The following is a 23,259-nucleotide window of genomic DNA, read 5'->3' as shown; positions in this document are numbered from 1 at the left end:
AAGGTGAAAGCAAAAGCGTCTATCAACAGATGAATAAGCAAAATGCGATATATACACACAATGGAATATTAGCCTTAAAAAGCAAAGAAATTCTGACACACTCTACAACAGGGAGGAAACTTGAGGGCATTATTTTAAACAAGTCAGCCTCAAAAGGACAAATACTGTATGACTCTCCCTTAAATGAGGTTCCTAGAGTCGTCAAATTCATAGAGATAGACAGTAGAGCAGTGGCTGCCATGAGCTGGGGGCAGGGGAAACCGGGAGTTACTGCTGGATGGGTAGAGAGTTTGGTTTGGGAATAAAAGTTCTGATGATGGATAGTGGTGATGGTTGCACAATATCAATGTACGTAATGCCACTGAACTGTATACTTAAAAACTGGAAAAATGATATGTTTTATGTTACATATATTTTGCTACATATATTTTGCTGCATTTTTAAAAAAAGAATACTTTTAGTGACCAAAAAAAAGTAATCAAGTAGTCTTTGTGAAAAAGTCTTAAAGGAATTCATATTTTCACCTGAAATTCCACTTCTAGAACTTTATCTAAAGAAATTATTCAAAAGAGGGTTGCCTGGGTGGCTCAGTTAGTTAAGTGTCTGACTCTTGATTTCAGCTCAGGTCATGATCTCACAGTTCATGATTTCAGGCCCTGTGCTAGGCTCTGTGTTGACAGCATGGAGCCTGTTTGGGATTCTCTCTTTCCCTCTCTCTCTGCCCCTCCCCTGCTTGCTAGAACTCTCTCTCTCTCTCTCAAAAATAAAGAAATGAACATTTAAAAAAAATTATTCAGGGGGTGGTGGGGAGAAAAAAAATTATTCAAATGAAAAAAGAATCTACATGCATCAGATGCTCATTCCCAAATGAGAAAAAAAACATAAAGGTTTACCAATAAGATAGGAAAATGGTTAAATAAATTGTGGTACATTCTCTCTCTTTAGAAAGAAAAGTAGAAATTAGAACAGACTGTGCCTAATATTGCAATGATGTAAAAACATGCCTCAAAGAGAATGCCTGAGAAAGAAAACTCAGAAATGTTAATAACAGCTCTATTTGGAGGGAAGGGGAGGGAAATATGATTATAGCAATGTAAAACATGAAAATAAAATACACAAAAATTATTGTGGTAGGATTATGTGTTTCTGGATTTTTTTTTTTTTAAATTTCAACAGTTTAGGAGCATCTGGGTGGCTCAGTCAGTTATGGGTCCAACTCTTGATTTCAGCTCAGGTCATGATCTCATGGTTCATGGGTTCAAGCCCTACATCAGGCTCTGCCCTGACAGCATGGAGCCTGCCTGGGGTTCTGTCTCCCTCTCCCTCTCTGCCCCTCTCCCACTTGCTCTCTATCTCTCTCTCAAAGTATATAAAAGTAAACTTAAAATATTTTTTAGCAGCTTCAAAAATTATATATTTTTTAACTGAATGGGAATGAAACAGTAAGCATTTATCTTTATATAATGTTTAGATTGTTGAGAAAAATAAAATGAGGTCTCTCAGAGCTTTCACATGGGATTATAGTCACATTAACTTATTTTCCATTAATATCAAACTGAAAAATTGCTTCATACCTGATGTGTGTTGAATGACGGAGTCTTTCTAGTGGTTCATGTTTAGCACAACTATACAGGAGTGACTTAGGATTAGTGATAAGAACCACAGGCCAGTCGCCAAAGATCAAATCTGCAAAGCTAAAGAGGTCATGATCAAAAGCAAAGATCCGGTACCTAGAGACCAGAAGACAATAAGGTAATTTAGTCACTTCATATTACAAGATGGCATAGAGGTTATACACAGAACAAATGTAAAAATATAAAACTATACTTTCTAAGATCACGGACTTAAATGCAAAATAAATTAACACTATGTCTCTGTCCTTTTTCCTTTGCCCTGACCACTTTATACTTCACGTTAGTCACAAATGGGATCTGACTGAATTTAACTGTACCCTAGAACAATGGCCGGTATATAGCATGCATTCTTTCATTTTTAAATAAATGCTTGTTAAATGAATTCATAATTTCACCATAAGCTAGTACATGATAGTCTTCATCTCATTAAAAATGCTAATATTAACACAAATACAACTAGTAACACTTTAATCTTTTTTAAACCTTTATTTCTAAAATTTCAAGGAAATTAACAGAAGTTGTTTTGGTTTTCTGAATGCATGATGAATGGTATAAATACTCATTAAAAAATAGCCAAAAATTTATATTTTGTACTTTTAAAACTGAGAAATGATTAACTATGGCAGAAACAATAGTGCTCACCAAATCCTCCACGTGCTCCCCTGCGTTTCCCAGTCTCCCTGGTTTTAGGTTGGGACCATGTGACTAGTTCTGGTCAATGGGCTGCGAACAGAAGTGACATGTATCACACTTCTGGTGCAAAGTACTTAAGAGTGGGTCTGACTTCTCCATGTTCTCTTCCCTGCATTGAAATTGAGGTGTTGAAATAGTGGCATTGTAAGACAGATAAAGTCTGAATCCTTGAGTCACCCAGTGGAAGAGAGATGCCTTGACTCATACCAGATTTACATAAATGAAAAAATAACGTCTGTTGTTACATAAAGCCACTGATATTGTCTAGATTTATTTGTATCCAGATTTACATAAATGAAAAAATAAACACCTGTTGTTACATTAAAGCCACTGATATTGTCTAGATTTATGTGTATCTACAACAAAGCCTAGCCTAATATTACCAACATTACTTTTAAACTCTTCTTTTGTACTGATACAACCTAAATGTTTATAAGGGCAGGTTAGGTTCTTTCAGTAAAATTACAGATTAAACCCCAGGGTTGGAGCACAGGAGAGCAGGTGGGAAGAGAAAGAGAGGAAATGATTTCATAAAGTCACTTAAATTGTAACTGTAGCATTTATAAGAAATAAAGAGGCTGATCAAGGGTTAGGAAAGCTATCTGGTAAGAGATAATCCCAGCCCAGCCCACAACCTCAGTCATGAATAGACAGGCCTTAGCTCAAAGTAATTATAGTTGCCAGATAGTTACAGGCTCCAAGCATAGCTTTTAGACAGTTTGTAGGGGCACCAAATGAAATGAATAAGTACCTTCCAAGATGCAAAGCTATCTTTTCATTAATGGAAGTAGTTAAAAATAGAAAGGTAACATATTCAGCTCAACAGTATTTACTGAGTACCTAATAACTTCAGAGACTGAGTTTGAATAAATTAAACAGCAATTAATAACAGTTAAACAATGAGATGATACTCATCTATACTTAAACTACTGTACTTAAATAGCTAATCTCAAAATATATATTGAGTTCTTTTCTATATACATTTAACTATACCATATGCTTCTGATAAACAAATTATGTTTTCTCAAAGAAAGACTTTTATCTTTATAAAACCAACTATCATGTATCTGAAGAACTTAAATCACTAATGTCTTACAGTAATAACTAGAAAAGGTAGATATAAAATTCAGGGTGAAAAGTGTTACATTTTCATTTCTAGTGTTTCTCAAAGTGTGATCCAAAAAGCAGCTGGTGGGCTTTTAAAAAATGCAGTTTCTTGGGTCCTAAACTAGACCAACAGAAATTCTTTACAGATAGGGCCTCAAATTTTTAATTGTTAATACGCTTCTCCATAATCCTTGAGCGCACAAAAATTTGAGAACTATTTCCTAATGGATACATCTTGAAAATCCAGTGTAACCTAGTGATGGCAAACATAACTGTTGCAATGAAGTTTCTGCATACCAACATATGTAATATACATATTACTTTAAAAACTTAGAGCTATCTAAGGTGGCTCAGTAGGTTGGGCATCTGGCTCTTGATTTTGGCTTGGGTCTCAAGGTTTATGGGTTTATGGGTTGCTGAGAGCATACAGCCTGCTTGGGATTCTGTCTGTCTGTCTGTCTGTGTGTCTCTCTCTATCTCTGCCCCTCTTCCACATGTATGCACTCTCTCTCTCTCTCTCTCTCTCTCTCTCTCTCTCTCTCTCTCCAAATAAGCATTAAAAAACAATCAAACAAAAAAACAACTTAGAGCTATCACAAGTTTTTCCTAACCCATGAGAGCAATAAGAAAACAATCACTGCTTTATCAAGACTTACATGTGTAAGTTTTATTTTGTGGGGTAGTTCCCTTACCTTCTGTTATCTTTCCAGTCTCCCACCTCAAGTTCCAAGGTGCCCTGGAGGTGACGAGTGTGTAAAACAGGCATCAGTCCACCAAGTGTATGGAGGTGCCCACACAAATACGCTGTAGCTGAACTAACCAATGAAAAACAAATGGAATAAATGAGTAGATAACTTGTGATGACAAACTAATAAAAAGATCTCTTCAGGAGCACAAGATGTGTAGGATAATGTAAAAGAATTACAAATAATTAATTTTGATTTTGGAAGCCTGCCTCACCTCATTATTGACCGAATTCCTGGTGATGGAGAAAGGATAGTAGATGTTGTATAATGTCCAAACCAAATACTGTGATTGCTCCGACTACTTTCCTTGGCCAGTAATAAAAGTTCCTCCATCCGTTTCTGAAATGGGAGAAAAACAGAAGGACCTTTAATTAGGGCTCAGGCTGAAATGTACAGATTAAGCATCTCCCTTGAAGTTTTATTAAGTATGTTATGTCTAGGTCTTAAACCCTACTAATTATTGACCTGTAGGGTCCTGTTTTAAACTGTTTTCACATACATTACAATTCACTTGGTCCTAAAAATAAGTCTATGGTAGGGTGCCTGGGTGGCTCAATCTATTAAGGGTTCAACTCTTGATTTCAGCTCAGGTCATAATCTCATGGTTTGTGAATTGAAGCCCTGAATGGGGCCCCAGTGCTGATGGCATGAGGCCGACTTGGGATTCTCTCACTCTCTACCCCTTCCCTGCTTGTGTGCACACATGCACATGCGTGCGCGCTCTCTCTGTCTCAAAATAAATAAATAAATAAATAAATAAACAAACAAACAAAAATACATTAAAAAAAATAACACAGTCAGTTGAGCGTCTGACTTCAGCTCAGGTCATGATCTTGTGGTCCGTGAGATCAAGCCCTGTGTCAGGCTCTGTACTGATGGCTCAGGGCCTAGAGACTGCTTCGGATTCTCTGTCTCCCTCTCTCTCTGTAACTCCCCCAGCTCATACTCTGTCTCTCTCTCTCTCTCTCTCTCTCAAAAATAAAATAAACATTAAAAAATTTTTATAAATAACTCTATACTAAGTAGGGCAGGTGTTATCCCCATTTGATAGATAAGGAAATTAAGAAGTAAAGAATAATCCTTAAATGACATGTTTTTCTTTTTTATAATAAATTTGTTTATAGAAATAAAAAAGAACCACTAATCTTTTCAGCCCTGTATACTACATTGCAATCAATAAAGAGGATTTTGAGGGGGCACTTGGGTGGCTCAGTCAGATGAGTGTTTGACACTTGATTTCAGTTCAGGTCATGACTTCACAGTTCAAGGAATCAATCCCTGTGTTGGGCTCCATGCTGACAATGAAGAGCCTGCTTGGGATTCTCTTGCTCTCTCTGCCCCTCCCGTGCTCGAGCACTTGTGCACTCTCTCAAAATTAAATAAATAAACTTAAAAAAAAAAGAGGAATTTGAAACTAAACTTGTAAAATAAGATGTACATATGTCCACAAAAAGCCTTATACCTGAATGTTCTACTTAGGACAGCCAAAACCTGGAAACCATCAGTACATCATAACAATGGAGTGCTATGCAGTGATTAAAAAGCAAAGAACTACTCAAACACACAATAGTATGGATGAATCTCAAAACCATTATACTGAGCAAAAGAAGCCAGACACAAGATCAATACTGTATGGTTTCACTCATATAAAATTCTAGGGGTGCCTGGGTGGCTCAGTCAGTTAAGCATTTGCCTCGTGGTTTGTGGGCTCTGCCCACATTGGGCTCTGTACTCATAGAGCCTGGAGCCTGCTTCAGATCCTGTGTCTCCCTCTCACTCTGCCCCTCCCCCCTCATGTGCACGCTCACTTTCTCTCAAAACTAAACGAACATTAAAAAAGATTTATAAAGCTTAAAAAATTCTAGAACAAACAAAACTAATCTATACTGACAAAAACCAAATGTGGTTCCCTAGGATTGGGGTGAAAACTGACTATACAACTTTCTGGGGTGATAGAAATGTTCTATCTTGATTGTGGTGATAGTTATACAAGTATATGTGCTTGTCAAAATTCCTCAAGCATTTTAAGTGTGCATATTTTATTGCATGTAAATCATCCCTCAAGTTTATTTCAAAAATAATGTATACATGTATAAATATACATGAATTATCTATAAAGTGCTTAAAGCAATGAATTCCTCGGCTGTACTCCTAGGGTTTCTAATTAATAAGTCTGCATTTTACAAGACTCCAACTGATTTTCATGCAGAGCTGATCTTTGAATCGTATCTTAAAATACACTAAGAAGTAAGCTTTAAAATAATAAGTTAATAAACTCTGTCTAAAGATAGTTGGAAGATAATACCTTCATTAAATAAAATGTCTAATATAAAACAATTTCACAATATTCTGTTCACTTGATTTCAAGTTCTTCTGAACTCTCATATCACTTCGAATCTCCGTCAGCAAATTCTGCCCTTTATTACAGTTATTTCTGCACTAGTCTTATGACCTTCCACTAGATTAAATATTCTGAGATGAAGGACTTGACCTTATCACTTTTGTATTCTTACATATGAGCACATTTGTCTTGTATGTGCTCATTAATGAGTTGACATTTGTTGTACTAAGAAATAGAGTTTCTCATGTGATTTTCCAGTTTAATCCAGCAACAGTTTTCAAGTAACTTATAAAAAAGTACTTTAAAAGAAACTTATTTATTTCAATGGTTGTCCTTTTCTTATTAAAAAAAAAAAAAAGGCCATTAGTTAGAAATGGCAACTCGGGGGATTTAGGAATATACCACATAGTATAAAAGCTGTATGCTCTGTGTCTTGCAAAGTACATGCTGCTCTTAGTACAGATTTCATAAATGTTGACTGAAAAATATAAAATGTGAGGTACTTCTTTGCCAAATTTTGGGATAGGGATAGCAATGAACAGGACAGCAATGATAGTGCTGAAGTAGCCAGTGATTTCTTCTGGCCATATTTGTAATCACAGTAAATGTTTTTTCAAGAATTTCTGGATAAGAACTTGTTTACCTATGATAGGTTTAAGAGATCCACATGTATCCAAGAAAAAAAAATAGGTTAGCTACAAAGGGAAGTAAGATTTTTACTGTACCTCATCTAAAATTCCGAAGAAATTATAGGGTCTCTTAGGCCCTGGATTTGGGGTGGCATCCAAAGAGATGAAAGAATAGTTCCCAAAGGAAGTACTGTGGACATAATGGAAAGAGCCATCCCTACGTACGGCAGAATATTTCCTAGAAAAATACAAGACAGGAAAATGTTAATGCAATCATAAAAAGAATGATTTTAAATTCTTTCCTTATATCACAATCCTTTGAAAAGAAAATTTCCTGATGTAACAGAGAAATAAACTAAAGTAGTCCACAATGAATTGATGAAAAGAAATTTTAAAGTTTTTCCCATTGTCTTCAAAGATTCAGGCAATCTAATCAATGAGTAACCAACCACAAGGTCATCAAGCAAAGCAGAGAAGTAGGTGGCTATTTTAGGCAGTCATTTAGGAAGAGATTGGTCAGAATCCAGCAAAATGCTACTTATCAATCATTGAAAAATTTTAGTAAGAAACTACTAAGTACCTAGCAGAATTCTTGGTGTAATGAGATACAAAAGATGTTTACATCTTGAAACAGGACTGCGGAAGCTTAACTCACAATAAAGCCTTGCAAAGATGAAGTCATAAGCCAGAAGAAAAGTGTTAGTTAGGTCTGGGTCAATAAATCTTTTTCAGCTCCTAAAAATGTATTGGTAACCTACACAGGGTACACATTCAGTAATGAAACTCCTCACTCCCTAAGTATCAACAGTGCTCCGGTGACCTTAAGGTTGGAAAGTAAAGAGAAGGGGAAAAGTACACAGAACTCATTAAGTATTTGTTGAATAAATGTGAAGGAAGGCATAGATTGTACTAGGGACAAATACTCAAATGTCAAAATATTATAAGAAAATAGATAAATGTCTTATATGATACTTTACATAAGAGCACAAATGGAAAAATACAAATAGGCTTCTGAAACTTAATGTGTTATCAGAGAGGTATATTTAAGCCACAATAGTCATCAAATATATCATAAAATAAATATATCACCATACATATTATAATTAATAGCCAATTAGTTCTATTGCTTCTCTTCCTGGTATTTTTAAATTTTCTATATTAACTTTTATTTCCTCATTAAAATTTTTATTTGTATTTTTCCTGCTTAATTTGTTTTCAGAGTTATTCTTTAGGATCTTATCATCTCACATATGCTGTTTCCTTTCCTACATTTTTAACGCATTAAAACCCAATTGTTTACAAATAAACCCAACAGTTTGAAAGCAGAGGTTAAAATTTGTGATAGCTATTAACATATTTTAATGCTCGATTCTGGCATTCTCTGGGACAATCTTAAGATCAAGATTTAGCTTTAAGATTTTTTTCTCCTTCAGGTTGGTATGTTGCTGGAGGCCCGCTGCCGCTGGTCCAGGGTCCCCTGAGGTAGGCAGTGCCTTTGGCGAAAAATCCACGCAGTTTCTTTCTTTCTTGGTCACCAGCCTGGCATCATCTCTCTCTCTCTCTGGCATCTCTCTGTCTTGCCAGGTTTTGTGCCTTTATTTATAGACTTAAGTGTTAACATGACATCAAAAAGTGGAATTTTTACAAATAATTCTCAGTGATAAAGATGCTTTGAAAAGGGTGCAGAAACAGGTTTCACAGAGGCATTTTTTGCAGAACTACTCTAATTACAAAGAGGTAATTTACACATCATAGGATAACAGGATATTCTCAGTGAAAGCAGATAACATACACATTTGTTTGAACAGGTAGTAAATCTTACAACTAAGAAGACAGCAGGATGTTTTCAGGGAGAAGCAGATAGCAAGCACATTTTATAACAATAACACTAAAATTCAGGCAAAAACAAGGCTAGCAGGCATTCTATTTGGCTCACAAGAGGATGAATGTATTCGAGATGGTTAGTAAATAAACCTTTTGTCAATCTTGTTCTTTGATGTTGAAAGTGTAAGCGCCATAGGCCCCCTAGAAGAGCCGGCCTTGGCATATGAGTTTAAGTTGTAACTACTCTTACTTATCCTCACAATGGGCACCAAATTAGCATACGTATGCGCAGTAATTTATGCCTATCTCTTGTTTGTTTCTTATTCCTAAATTAGGCTCTTTATCTTCCAGCAGAGTCAATATTATTCGTGTGTTCTTTAACCCCTTATTATCCATGTTTTAAGTTTGTGAAGCTCAAAAGAAGAGCCTTTCTCGACAAACATCTACAGTCCTTTGTTTAACTTCCTCTTTATAGAGGTGGGAATATGCTTCTTCCCATGAGGTATTTGTGTGGGGAATATCGGTCTGATTTGGAACATTGTGAGGCCTAATCAATAGCAACAGGCTTAATTTCACATGAGCAGTAATAGCAGAAGGAGATGCTAGTTTCTGCCACTCATGGCAGGAGCCGTGCACGTCTGCCATTTCCTTACTGTGACCCTGTCATCCAGCAAGGCCGGTGCGGCTCCCAGCAGTATGTCTGTAGTGTCAATATCTCTGGCAAAATGCCATTTATTAAGAATTCAGATAAAGTTTAGAGCACCTGGGTGATTCAGTCAGTTAAGTATCTGACTTCGGGTCAGGCCATGATCTCTCACGGTTCACTGATTTGAGCTTCACATCGGACTCTGGGCTGACAGCTCAGAGCCTGGAGCCTGCTTCAGATTCTGGGTCTCCCTCTCTCTCTGCCCCTTCCCCTCTCATGTTCTGTCTCTCTCACTCAAAACTAAGCAAACGTTAAAAAAAATTAAGATAAAGTTTAGGTGTTTAGAAACAAAAATATAAAAGTAACAAACTTTCAGGTGACTAAAAGGCTCACTCTTCCAATAAAAGACCCTAAGTCCTATTAATTTTTCTTTGAAAATGTTTCTTAGTTCAATTCCATAGTCACCATCAAAGATACAGATAATAGAAAATTTTCATTTCTCACCTTTTCCTTCCTCACATTAACAAAAGACGACAACCTCACCCTCCAAGTTATGGTGACTAATTACATGTGAGCTAACCAATGCTTTCTGACCTACCACCCTCTAGCTGAGGTCGCCAGCACCACATCGATGCACTTTGTTAGACAGGTTTGTCTATCACTTCAGGCCCTTCCATATCACAGCAGGACTATTACAGGACTCTCCTGTTTGCTCTACAAAACACCAATCTCCCTCTTTATTCCTTACTATCCCTATCTTTTTTCTTTTTTTGTTGTGTGATTGCCCTTTATAAAATATTATTTCATTATGTGACTTGTCTCCTTAGGAATCTGTACTGAATGATGAACCATTACTCAACACATCTAAATTTCTATGCTTGTCACTGAGATTCCTAAGCTACCAACCTGATGTCATACTAGTCCTCAAAATGATCCTTTATTCTGGTGATGCCAGTTTCCTACTGTCTCTAAGAGCTCATTCTAGTTTTAAAGCTAAGGGGTTTTACATAAAATATACCCCTTGGGGTACCTGGGTGGTTCAGTTTGTTAAGCAACCAACTTCCACTTAGGTCATAATCTCACACTTCATAAATTCAAGCCCTGCATCAAGCTCCATGCTGGCAGTGAAGAGCCTACTTGGGATTTTTGCTTTCTCCTCTCCCTCTCTACCCCTCCTCCACTGTGCTTTCTCCCTCAAAAGAAATAAAAACTTTTTTTAAAAATGTAAAAAAAATAGATATATACATATACATATATACATACATACACACCTTAAAATTTCTTACTTCTCCAAATGCTACCTATCTTTTAAGATGGAGTTTTAACTTCTTTTATAAAGTCTTCTCTAACTTGCAACTAGTAGATACACAAGTTCTGGAGATCTAATGCACAGCATAGTAATTATAATCCACAGTACTGTATTAAAAACTTGAGAGTCACTAACAGAATTGGGGCAGCTGGGTGGCTCAGTCAGTTAAGTGTCTGACTCTTGATTTTGGCTCAGATCATGATCTCACAGTTCATAGGATCGAGCCCCACATCAGGCTCTGTGCTGACAGTGCAGAGCCTGTGTGGGATTCTTTCTCTCCTTTTCTCTCTGCCTTTCTGTCGAAATAAATATGTAAACTTAAAAAAAAGTCCCTAAGAGACTAGATCTTAATTATTCTTACCACAAAACAGAAATGATACTTATGTGTTGGTAACCAAGGCATTAGCTAACTCTATGTATCATAGTCATCATTTCACAATATATAAATGTATCACATAAACAGGTTATACATCTTAAACTTATGCAATGCTATATGTCAATTAAATCTCAATAATAAAGTCTCCTCTAAGTCGGCTCCATGCTGATTTCTGCCCTTTCTGATTTCTCATAGTGATTGTCATGTATACCAAATAATCTAGCATTTCATCAGTCATCCCTTCATTGTTCTTTTTTAATTGCTTCCTAAACAATTCTTATCTCCCTTAACTGAACTTCCTTGAAGGTAGAGGCTATATTTTTAATTTATTTATCTTGTTTATTTAATAACTTATTGTCAAGTTGGTTAAAATAACACACCCAGTGCTCAGCCCCACAACTGCCCTCCTCCATGCATTATCATCCCCCTTCTTCTCTCCCACTCCCATTTCAGCCCTCAGTTTGTTCTCAGTATTCAAGAGCCTCTCATGATTTGCTTCCGTCCCTCTCCCTAACTCTTTCCCCCCTTTCTGTCCCCCATGGTCCTCTGTTAAGTTTCTCCTGTTACACTTATGAGTGAAAACATATGTTATCTGTCCTTCTCCGCCTGACTTATTTCACTTAGCATGCATGACTCCCTCAAGTTTCATCCACATTGCCATGAATGGCCAGATTTCATTCTTTCTCATTGCCATGTAGTATTCCATTGTATATATAAACCACATCTTCTTGATCCATTCCTCTGGTGATGGACATTTAGGCTCTTTCTATGATTTGGCTATTGCTGAAAGTGCTGCTATGAACATTGGGGTACATGTGCCCCTATGCATCAGCACTTCTGTATCCCTTGGGTAAATTCCTAGCAGTGCTATTGCTGGGTCATAGGGGAGTTCTATTGTTAGTTTTTTGAGGAAACTCAATGCTGCTTTCCAGAGCTGTTGTACGAATTTACATTCCCACCAGCAGTGTAGGAGGGTGCCCATTTCTCCACATCCTCGCCAACATCTTTAGTTTCTTGATTTGTTCATTTTAGCCACTCTGACTGGCGTGAGGTGGTATCTCAGTGTGATTTTGATTTGTATTTCCCTGATGATGAGTGACACTGAGCATCATTTCATGTGTCTGTTGGCCATCTGGATGTCCTCTTTGGAGAAATGTCTGCCTATTTCTTCACTGGATTATTTGTTTTTCAGGTGTGGAGTTGGGTGAGTTCCTGGTAGATTATGGATACTAGGCTATATTTTTTAATATTAACTCTTGTGTCTCTCACATTATCCAACTAATGATGGGCTCTCAATAAATTCTCACTACTTGAATAATTGACATTGTAAGATAAAACTATTGAATACCCTGGAACTGAAAGTGAAATTACAACTAAAAGAAGCCCAACACATTGAAATTAGAGAACTGGTCTCTAATTCAAAGAGCCTTCATTTTCATAATCTTTTTCACATTCATGGCAGGTAAAGAAAATTCTAATATTTCTGTGACACACTGGGATGAAAGGACACAGCAGCCAGGGTGACCAACTGGGCTCCTCAGCCACCAGAGAGGCTGAGAAAATCAGTTTCTCAGTATTCCTAAAATCCATAATGCTCTGGTGACAAACTCTAACCTAAATGACTTCTGATGTATGGCACAGTGACTACAATCAATAATACTCTATTGTATATTTGAAAGTTGGTGAGAGTAGATTTTTAAAGTTTTTATCACAAGAAAAAAAGTGTTTTAAGTATGTGTAGTGATGGGTTTTAACTAGACTTATTGTGGTTATCATTTCACAATGTACACAAACATCAAACTTTATGTTGTACACCTGAAATGAATATAATGTTATATATCAGTCATACCTTAGTAAAAAAATTAAAATTAAAAAATGACCTCTGCTATGCATCAATGGAAAAAAAAGTTTGTGTGAAATATTGAAAGTCTTCATTAGGCAATAAAGCATTACAGTATATGAATTAAAGGGAATTAAAAGAAAGAAAAAGTCTTGGGAGAAAAAAAAAGAACTCAATTTGTCACTGAATACACAAAAATTCTAAATTACCAAAGGGTCTTTATATAGGAACTTTGTTACTTAAAAAATATTTTCACACATTCATTGACTTGACTGCACCCTCCTTGTACTACTTCATGGTCTTCTGTTCATTACAGTACCTGTAATAATTCTTGACACTCTCCAGACTTGGAATGTTGAATACATCTAATCAAAAACAAACAAACAAACAAATATCATCTATATTAAAAAGGACAATACAGACATGTTAATGACTAAAGCAAAATGGCAATACTTTCAATAATCCTTTAAATGTTAGAATGCCAATAAATTAATTACCTTGATAAATCTTAAATCTTATTAAAAGAATTCATATTATCTGGAAACTTGTTTAAGACACCTAGTATACTGGAGAATAATAAATATGTTGATATTACATACTGTTCAGTATAAATCAATTTGAAGTTGTAAGATTGGACTACTGTTGCTGCTGTTTTGATATTGTGAAACATGCCTGATATATAAATCCATGCCAAGTGTTTCTAAACAGCAGATCACTTTGGTAACAGGGCCAAAATCCCTCTCTTCTTAAATCTTAAAAAGATTCAGTAAGAAAAGAGTTATATAATGGTAAGGGATATGGTGGTCCTAGAACACTTATCTAGGAATAATAATGATTTCAGAAAGCTTGATTTCCTGGTTGCAATAACTAAAATTAATTACCTCAGCCTAGAATTCTAAGAATGTACTACATTTTTGATAACTTTAGAGAATTAACTGTATGTCCAATTTAGGCCAAAAGAAATATTATTGTGTATGTAATCCTCTTACTAAAAGAACTACACTGTTATAGTTAAACCTTAATAAAAATTAGTTTCCTCCTATCTCAACACAATGTATAACATGTATATAAACACAATTGTGCCTATATAAGTCAGATTAGATTATCATGAATTCCAAAGGACAGCTCCGTTCACAAGATATAATCACAAGAGTCTGATAATTTATTCCTTGAAAGAAAGTAGCTTGGCTTGAAAAAATTTTTTAAATATGTACAGACATGCTATTTATTGCAAAAGACCTTGACCTGTACCATCAATTAGGATCAGAAAAATAAGGGAAATGTAAATACAGATCTTCCTTAATTTTCAATGCAGTTATGTTCAGACAAATCCATTAAAAGTTGCAAATATTTACGTAGAAAATGCATTTAGAGGAACCGGGGTGGCTCAGTTGGTTAAATATCTGACTTAGGCTCACGTCCTGATCTCATAGTTCATGGTTTCAAGGCCTGCATCAGGCTCTGTGATGACAGCTCAGAGCCTGGAGCATGCTTCCACTTCTGGGTCTCCCTCTCTCTCAGCTCCTCCCCTGCTTGTGTTCTGATTCCCTCTCTCAAAAATAAATTTAAAAAAGACATTAAAAAAAAAGAAAATGCGCTTAATACACCTAACCTACCAAACAAGAGATTAGCCTCACCTACTTTAAACATGCTCAGGATGCTTGCATTAGCCTATAGTTGGGCAAAATCATCTAATGCAAAGTCTGTCTTAGAGTGTTGAATATCTCATGTAATTTATTGAATACTTAGAGTGAAAAACGGAATAGTTGCATAGCCACAGAACGGCTGTAAGGTTATTGGCTGTTTAACTTGGTGATCCCGTCCAGTATCACCGGAGTATCATACCACATATCACAAGCCGAGGAAAAGATAAAAATTCAAAATTTGTAGGATAGTTTCTATTGAATGCATATCACTTTTACAACACAGTAAAGTCCAAAAATTTTAGGTCAAACCATTGCTAAGTTGAACCATGCATGGTAAGTTGGGGCCACACTTCTAGGGTACATCAGAGAAAGCTATAAGCCAGGTATCCCAACATCAACTAAAGATTCCTAGGTTCTTTGTAAGAACTATTTATAAAGATGGCATTTTCTCATGGAAAGAGCCTAAATGTCCATCACCTGATGAATGGATCAAGAAGATGTGGTATATATATACAATGGAGTACTATATGGCAATGAAGAAGAATGAAATCTGGCCATTTGTAGCAAAGTGGATGGACCTCGAGGGTGTCATGCTAAGCGAAATAAGTCAGGCAGAGAAGGACAGATACCATATGTTTGCACTCATAGGTCTAACAGGACAAACCTAACAGAAGACTGTAGGGAGGGGAAGGGGGAAAGAGAGCTGGGGAGAGTGAGGGACACAAATCATGAGAGACTATTAAATACTGAAAATGAACCATGGACTGAAGGGGAGGGAAGGGGGTAATGGTCATGGTGGGGGGCACTTGTGGGGATAAACACTGGGTGTTATATGGAAACCAATTTAACAATAAACTATTAAATAAAAAATAAATAAATTAATTAATTAAAAAAAAAAAGAAAGATGGCATTTTCTGATCCAACCAATAGCTATGCATTTCACCAGGTATAATTAACTGTTTCAAATGATAGCTTTAAAAAAATATATAGTTAGGTACACAATAGCAGTTAATAATCAAATGAAAGTACTTAAGAAGCAACAAGAAAGTCAACCTTTATAAAACAAACAAACCTAGCATTAAACACTTTGCAGAAGAGTTAATTTCCCTACTGATGCTATAATAATAATCTAAAAATTGGGAAGGGATTATCCATTTTCTCTCCTCATGCATACGGAGGTTTCTTTGCCATTGTAATTTTTTACTGTATATACAGCAAAATCCATTCACTGTGATCTACAGTTCTTTGGGCTTTGACAAATGCATAGGTGTACCTACCACCAAATGGAAATACAGAACAGTTCTATCACCTCCCCAGATTCTCTCATGATGCCTCTTTGTAGTCAGCCTCTGCCCCAACCCCAACCCTTGGCAACCATAAACTGTTCTCCATAGTTTTACTTTTTCTTGAATGTCATATAAATGATATCATATAGTATATAGACTTATGGGTGGTAGTTTCTTTCTATTAGCAAAATGTATTTCATTCATTCATTCATTCAATTAAAGTAGCTTCCATGCCCAATGTGGAGCTTGAAGTCACTAACCTGAGATCATGAGTCAAATGCTTATGACTGAACCAGACAGGTGCTCAAAATGTATATATTTTTTAAACATCTTCCTGCATAGGTTTTGCCAGAAGCTTTCCTTCGTGTAAAGAAGAAAGGGCCATACCAACTTTCCCATCACAGGCTAAAAGTGACACGTGATGTTTTAAATCACATAATATAGTTGTATTTCAGAGTTGTGGCCTTCAGTCTATCCAGTCTATCTAAACCTATGTTACAATATTCCCATTTTATAATTTTATAATCTAAACTAGAGAATGTAGGCTCTTGAAGGGGAAAAAAATTGTTTTAATTTTATGTGGGTCCTGACTCTTACCATGATTTCCTTTGATGTCAAGCCACTTGGTTTTTTCCAAGACCCTTGTCTTCTTCAGAATACCATGGTAAGTTTGCCATTCTGCCTCATGCTGCCTGGATCCAAATTGTTCCTTTGTTTTGGCATCAGTGAGGTCTCCTGTAGATTTATATAACATTTGAATCACAAGGCACAATAAGCCCTGGGGGGTTAAATAATGTTTTTAAATGCACACTGAAGGAACAAAGATACTTAAAGTACTAACATGTATAAACATAACAACTTATGATTCCATCTATGTCCACAGCAAGCCATATAAAGTAAGATTTTCTCAGCAAGGACTTTGTTTCATCTGGGTTAGCAAGTGCCTATTTAACCTCCTGTGATATTAGAAATGAGTTATGAAAAATTATCTTTAAAGTGAGCAATACAAAATGCATCCTGAAACTGATAAAAATGAAAACTATAAGAAATTCCAACACTCTGGGCAGATGCCTCATATCTATGACAACCATATTTTCCACACCCAAAATCAGGGTATGTAATCTGACCGAGTGTTATTTTTATAGCAAGAAGCAGTCTGGAAGATGTGGTTTGAACAATGAAATGCCAAAATTTCTAGAAAATGAAACAGACAGTTGAAATAGAAGTTTTCCATAAAACAGGGACTGATACTCCATCATGTCAGCAGAGGTGTTTCAGTAAGGTGGGTAGTCCCCTAGTAGACAAGACAGACGCTTTTGTTAGCTTCTCCTCCAACACATTTTGGGAGCAAATGGTCTAGGGAACCCAAGGCACAGAAGTGCCAAGAGATGCCGAGTCCTGAGTCACTTTAAGCCTCAAACAATTGACAACATAAGGTTGACTAATGTTGTAAAACAAACAAATAAACAGAAAATTTTAGTTTTTTAAAAAAACGATAACTTCTGATTTGTGGTTAAAGGACTTTCCCTAATTCTCTCTCAAACTCAGAACTACAACGACGACAAACAGGTACAGATATAAGATCTAGCAGACGATATACTAACTAGTATCACGAGGCTTGCTTCTGCTTTGACAAAATTTTGCTACTGCAAGGTGGCAACTCCGTTACCCATAGGCAAAGGGAAGGCAATGTCCCATCTCCTCTACAAGACTCAGCCGGGGCTGGGGCTATAGTGTTCCCAAAGTCCCCAAAGTGAAAAGCTGCAGCTTAGGCTACCATTCTACCATCGGACCACAGAACAACACGACGGCACGGCAACCCTCCCTACCTGTTGCCAGGACGAGAGCTGGTTGAATGATGCCAATAGTTTCTGAACAGAACTTCTCTAAGTCTACAGCTCTGCCTGGATCGCGAAACCTGCTCAGGTGAATGTCGGATATCTGCCGAAAGCAGGTATTAAACAGAGATATCTGAATCAGGAGGAGGAAGCACAGACAGCAGGCGACCCGGCAGCTCTCTCAAGGCGCATGGAAAAGGCAAGGATGCAGTACAAGAACGAACCCCGCCACCCACCCATCCACCCCCCGGAAAGGAGTGAGCCTCCCTCCAGCCAGGAGTTTGCAGCCGCAGCAGTGGCGCCCCAGCGGAAAATGCCCACATCCCACCGCGTCGGTCTGGCTCTGCACCCACCCCGCGCCGTGCTCCCGCTGCGTCACCTGCAGACCCCAGAAGATGTGGCCGGCTCCGGGGCCCGGCGCAGGGTGCGGGCTCCGGGGAGCGCGGGCCTGAGGCAGCGGCGAGGGCTGCCCAGCCAGGCCATAGTGCTCCAAGAGCACGGCCGCCAGGGCCGCTGCCGCCAGCCCCATGACCACCCTGAGGGCCAGCATTGCGGCCATTCCGCCGGTTCGGGCGCTGCCCTCTCCGTCCCGGGCTTGGCGGGTGCAAAGCCCCCGCGAGCTGCCCTGGCCGGACTTCCGAACTCTATGGTCGCGCTGGGCCTAAGGCGCAGCTTGCCCGCAGCCGCCGCACCTGCGCCTTGAGCGCGTCCGCCACTCGCCAGCCGCCAGCGTCTCCCCTTGGGGGCAGGGTTTGCAAACCGAATGCCGGAGAAGGAAAGGAAACTGAGATCTCCAGCGCCAATCAGGGTTGCAGAGGAGTGGCAGGCAAAGAACCCTAGTCCGGGAGGCGGAAGCTAGAGTCCGGGCTCCGCCTTAGTCAATCATTCCTGACCCCAATGTGTCAGTTTCCTTACCTGTAAAACGGGGTTAATAATGCCTCCCGTGCGTACTTCACAGGTTTGTGAGAATCAAAGTAAGTATGAAGACGCCTTTTAAGTTACTGTACAAATGTGACAGCTGACTTTTTCCCGGCCCTTATGATTATTAACAACGTGCTTCCAGAGGTTTTCAATATATGTAAAAAGTATGTTTTGTTATGTTATTTTTTACCTAAATCTGATTTCATTTGCGCTTGGCTATATAACATCCCGTTAGAGTATTATACCGCTCACTTAATAAACTGTTAATATTCCCTATGGACAGGCACAGGAGAAGAATTAGATTTGGGTCCTGCCTTTGATTTATCTAACCATTCTGTTATTGTTGAACTTTTTTGGATTGTTTGTTAGGAATGTTCTGAACAAACATATCGCTGTTCTGAATAAACATTTTTATACAAATAGCACCCTTTTAAGCCCCTCCTTGAGTTATTTTGGGGGGTGGATGATATGTTGCCGATATTGGAGTTATGCCGATTTCAATTCATTACATGCTTTCCTGTGTACTTTTGGAAAGCAAGACATTGATCTAAGCAGAAAATATAAAGAAATGTAAGTGGCTAAAAAACTATGGTTCATTATCTTAGAAGCTTATGTGGGAGACAGAAATACACAAATAAGTTTAATATAAGACCAACATGCAACTGGCACAAGAGACAACCAGATATAAAAGGCTAGAGGAGGTTAAAACCAGTACAGATCACATCTTTAGAATCAAGAGGAGTTTACTGAAGGAGGTGGCATATAGAGAGGATGGATAGTATTTCTGAGTGGCAGAGACTGGGGGTGGGGTGGGGAGAAGCACTTTCCATCAGGATCTAACATGAACCAAAGCATTAAGGTGAGAAAATGCAGAACAGCTTGAGGAGACAGTGAGTTTCAGTTTGGCTGGGCCTGGATATGCTTAGAGGAATAGTGGTAATTGGACCAGACCTTTAGTTTGAGCCACATTTTTGAAGGCCTGTATAAATGCTAAGAGTGAAGATAGATCTGGCAACAGCATAGGGAACCAATTAGACAGAGGAGAGGTATGGCAGACAATCCTGTTAGAACAATATTGGAATAATCTAATGCTATGATCTGAATGTGTCCTCACAAAGTTTTTATGTTGAAATCTTAATACTCAATATGATGGTATTGAGCAATGGGCTCTGCCCTTGTGAACAAAACTAGTGTCCTTATAAAAGAGACCCTAGAGAGATCCCTCTCCAATTCTACCATGTGAGGAGACAGTGAGAAGTCAGCAATCTACAACCTGGAAGAGAGCTTCACCAGAACCCAACCATGCTGGCACCTGATCTTAGACATCTAGCCTCCAGAACTGCGAGAAATAAATTTCTACTGTTTGCAACCCACCCAGTTGGTGATATTTTGTTTTAGCAGCCCAAATAGACCAAGATCGCAGGTAGTGGGTAATTATAAAGTCCTGAAGAAGGAAGGTGGGAAAGGGTGACATTGAGATTAGAAAGGATCAGGGGGTGCCTGGATGGCTCAGTTGGCTAAGCGTCAGATTTCAGCTCAGGTCATGATCTTATGGTCCATTAGGTAGACCCCCGCACTGGACTCTGCGCTACAGCTCAGAGCCTGCAGACTGCTTCAGATTGTGTCTCCTTCTCTCTTGGCTCCTGTCCTGCTGGTGCTTTGTCTCTCCCTCTCTCAAAAATAAATAAACATTTTTAAAAAGGATCAGATGTAAAAAAAATTGTAAAGACAGAAATGACAGAATTTGACAGGTGATTGGATATTTGAGAGGAGAAAAAAAGATAGTTAAAACTTAGTGTCAAAATTTGGAACCCAAATTTGGAACTAGGGCTATGATGTATATGTAGACAGCACTGTCCATATGAATAAAGTTTTAGTTTTGTCTAATACTGCACTAGAAAAAATTAAAAGATATAGAAATATCTTTAAACCAAATTTGGGAGATATGGTTGAGATGATCTGATTTAAATCACAGGCAATGTGGCATATATAATATGCATTTGGATAGACCTTGGAGGAACCTTAAAAATAGAATCAGGGGCACCTGGGTGGCTCTGTTGGTTAAACAACCAACTTTGGCTCAGGTCATGATCTCAGTTCGTGAGCTTGAGCCCTGAATTGGGTTTTGTGCTGGCAGCTCAGAGCCTGGAACCGGCTTCATATTCTGTGTCTCCCTCTCTCTCTGCCCCACCCCCCAATGTCTCTCTTGCACTCTCTCACTCAAAAATAAGTAAAAATTGATTTTTAAAAAATACATGAGTATCATTTCCTAGAAATAGAATACAACAAGAAGCTATATGACAGAGAATAGGAACAGACCTGCTGCTAAGACATTTTGGACTGAGAAACTTGGTTTAAAGTCACAAAGGTCAGCAATCTGGATTGCCGACACTGAATTGTAACCAAGCTGCTTCTCTTGCAGTGTTCAAAGTGAGTAGAAACAGGAATTATTAATTTAATTATGGTTAATGATTGTCCAAGGAAATACTGGTTTGACAGCTAATCACTACAAATCATCATAAAAGGTGATTCTCAGTTCCTGTCAGTCAAAGGAGAAAGGTGGACTTCTTGTTATCTCATAACGAAATCAAGTAGCATTTCACCATGAAAGTAAACTTTCCTAGAACTAAAGTTAAGGGGGAATGTATCCCTTGGGCATTTCACAAACAATGTATAGTATCATCAATAGTCACCAACTGAACTATGTGACTCTTACAAACATTAGCTGTCAAAATTACCTTCAGATCATTACCTAAACTGAAACACTGTTCACTCTTCAGGAAACTGAGGAGAATTTCACCTAGGTACTTAAGGGTCTGTATAAGGAACCTGAAACTCCTGCAAAAGTAAGATATCACAGATCAAGGAAATTCTCACACATGCTACAACATGGATGAGGCTTGAGGACATTATGCCAGTAAAATAAGCCAGTCTCACAAAAGGACACATACTGTATGATTCCGCCTACGTGAGGTACCAAGAGTAGTCAAATCAGACAGACAGAAAGTAGAATGGTGGTTATCAAGGTCTGGAAGAAGGGGGAAATGAGGAATTAAAAGTTTAATAGGTACAGATTTTCAGTTTTGCAAGATGCAAAAGTTCTGGGGATGGATGGTGGTGATGGTTGCATAACAATTTGAATGTATTTAATGCCACTGCATAGCTAAAATATACGCAATGTGCACTTAAAATGATTAAATTGGTAAATTTTATGTTACATGTATTTTGCCACAATTAAAAAATATATAAATAAATACTAAATTAAAAAATAAACGTGGAAAGCTTGATCTTAGGTTACTATTAAAATGATCACCATTATAAGTCATTTTATGGTTGGGTAAAAGAAACAATGACTATATAGCCCCTTTGGAATGAGGCAATCAGGGCAAGTTTGGATGACCTTAAATCTATGCTTTACATGGGTTTAAACATGTGAGATAGATGGAGAAGCAGTTGTAAGGTTGTAAGCTTTCAGATTCCTGAGATACAGATGCTACTCTGCCATCCCTGCCATGAAGCATGAATCCATAAACCTTTTAAAAAAATGCTCAGGGTACCTAGGTGGCTCAGTTGGTTAAGTGTCTGACTTTTGATTTTGGCTCAGGGTTTGTTTTTTTTTAAATTCATTTATTTATTTTATTTAGTGGTATTTAGAGATGGGCCAAATAGATATGTCTCTCCATTTAGAGAGAGAACATAAGTGGGGGAGGGGCAGAGAGAAAGGGAGACAAAGAATCCCAAGCAGCGTCTGCGCCATCAGCAGAGTCAGACTTGGGGCTCAAACCCACGCAGTTTCATGGTCATGAGACCATGGGTTGAGCCAAAATCAAGAGACACTTAACCAACTGAGTCACACAGATGCCCCAAGTTTATGTACTTTAAATGTATTATAAAATATTATTCTTTTGACCTTTTTTCAGTCATCTAAAAATGTTAAAACTATTCTTAGCTTGAAGGCTGTATAAAAATAGACAGCAGGTGGATTTGGGGCCTATTTTGCTAACTCCTATTCTAGTACAGCTATTCTTTGCTTGCACAACTCATTTCTCTGCACCGATAAATTATCTTGATTTTTCTCAGTGTTTGGTCTTCCACATTCTTGTTACTAATTCAACCTTAAACTCTTCAGCAGTTGTCTAAACCTCTACTTGGCACTTTTAAACTCTTGAAATATTGTGCCATTTTTATTTTTCAGAGCCAGCTGCCCCCAGAGCTTTCTGACTTCTAAGCCAACCTGTTTGATCACCATATCTGCTGCACAGCTTAACAGGCTGTATCTGTATCTGCTTTCACTCTGTGCCTAGAAATGGATTCTTTTTGCTGTTTTCTGTTAGTAATACAGTGTTCCATGTATTGGTCATACTCAGCTCACCTACCCTTTAATGCAACTTTTGCTTAACCTTTTTCTTAGCCTCTAAAGTGC

General features: G+C 37.9%; 1 protein-coding gene across 4 annotated transcripts in view; it reads right to left on the bottom strand.

Moving 5' to 3' along the window:
- The window catches only part of TMEM62 (transmembrane protein 62), a 43,714-nt gene that overhangs the window by 16,674 nt on the left and 3,781 nt on the right, over positions 1 to 23,259 (bottom strand). Inside the window, exons 1-8 of one of the 4 annotated variants that reach the window (XM_029952770.1) lie at positions 18,295 to 18,663; positions 17,907 to 18,018; positions 16,675 to 16,812; positions 13,465 to 13,510; positions 7,247 to 7,388; positions 4,395 to 4,519; positions 4,127 to 4,249; positions 1,575 to 1,730 (exon numbers count right to left, since the gene is read on the bottom strand). In XM_029952770.1, coding sequence (XP_029808630.1) covers positions 1,575 to 1,730; positions 4,127 to 4,249; positions 4,395 to 4,519; positions 7,247 to 7,388; positions 13,465 to 13,510; positions 16,675 to 16,812; positions 17,907 to 18,018; positions 18,295 to 18,474 — 1,022 coding nt within the window. In that variant the 5' untranslated portion in view covers positions 18,475 to 18,663. Of the gene's footprint in view, positions 1 to 1,574; positions 1,731 to 4,126; positions 4,250 to 4,394; positions 4,520 to 7,246; positions 7,389 to 13,464; positions 13,511 to 16,674; positions 16,813 to 17,906; positions 18,019 to 18,294; positions 18,664 to 23,259 lie in introns of those variants that run through there. The other 3 variants (XM_029952772.1, XM_029952773.1, XM_029952771.1) reach the window with 3 other exon arrangements.

This window comes from Suricata suricatta, chromosome 9, assembly GCF_006229205.1.
Source record: "Suricata suricatta isolate VVHF042 chromosome 9, meerkat_22Aug2017_6uvM2_HiC, whole genome shotgun sequence".
Classification (NCBI taxonomy): Eukaryota; Metazoa; Chordata; class Mammalia; order Carnivora; family Herpestidae; genus Suricata; species Suricata suricatta.
The sequence above is the reverse complement of the archived record's forward strand: the minus strand, read 5'-3'. Positions and strand labels throughout refer to the sequence as shown.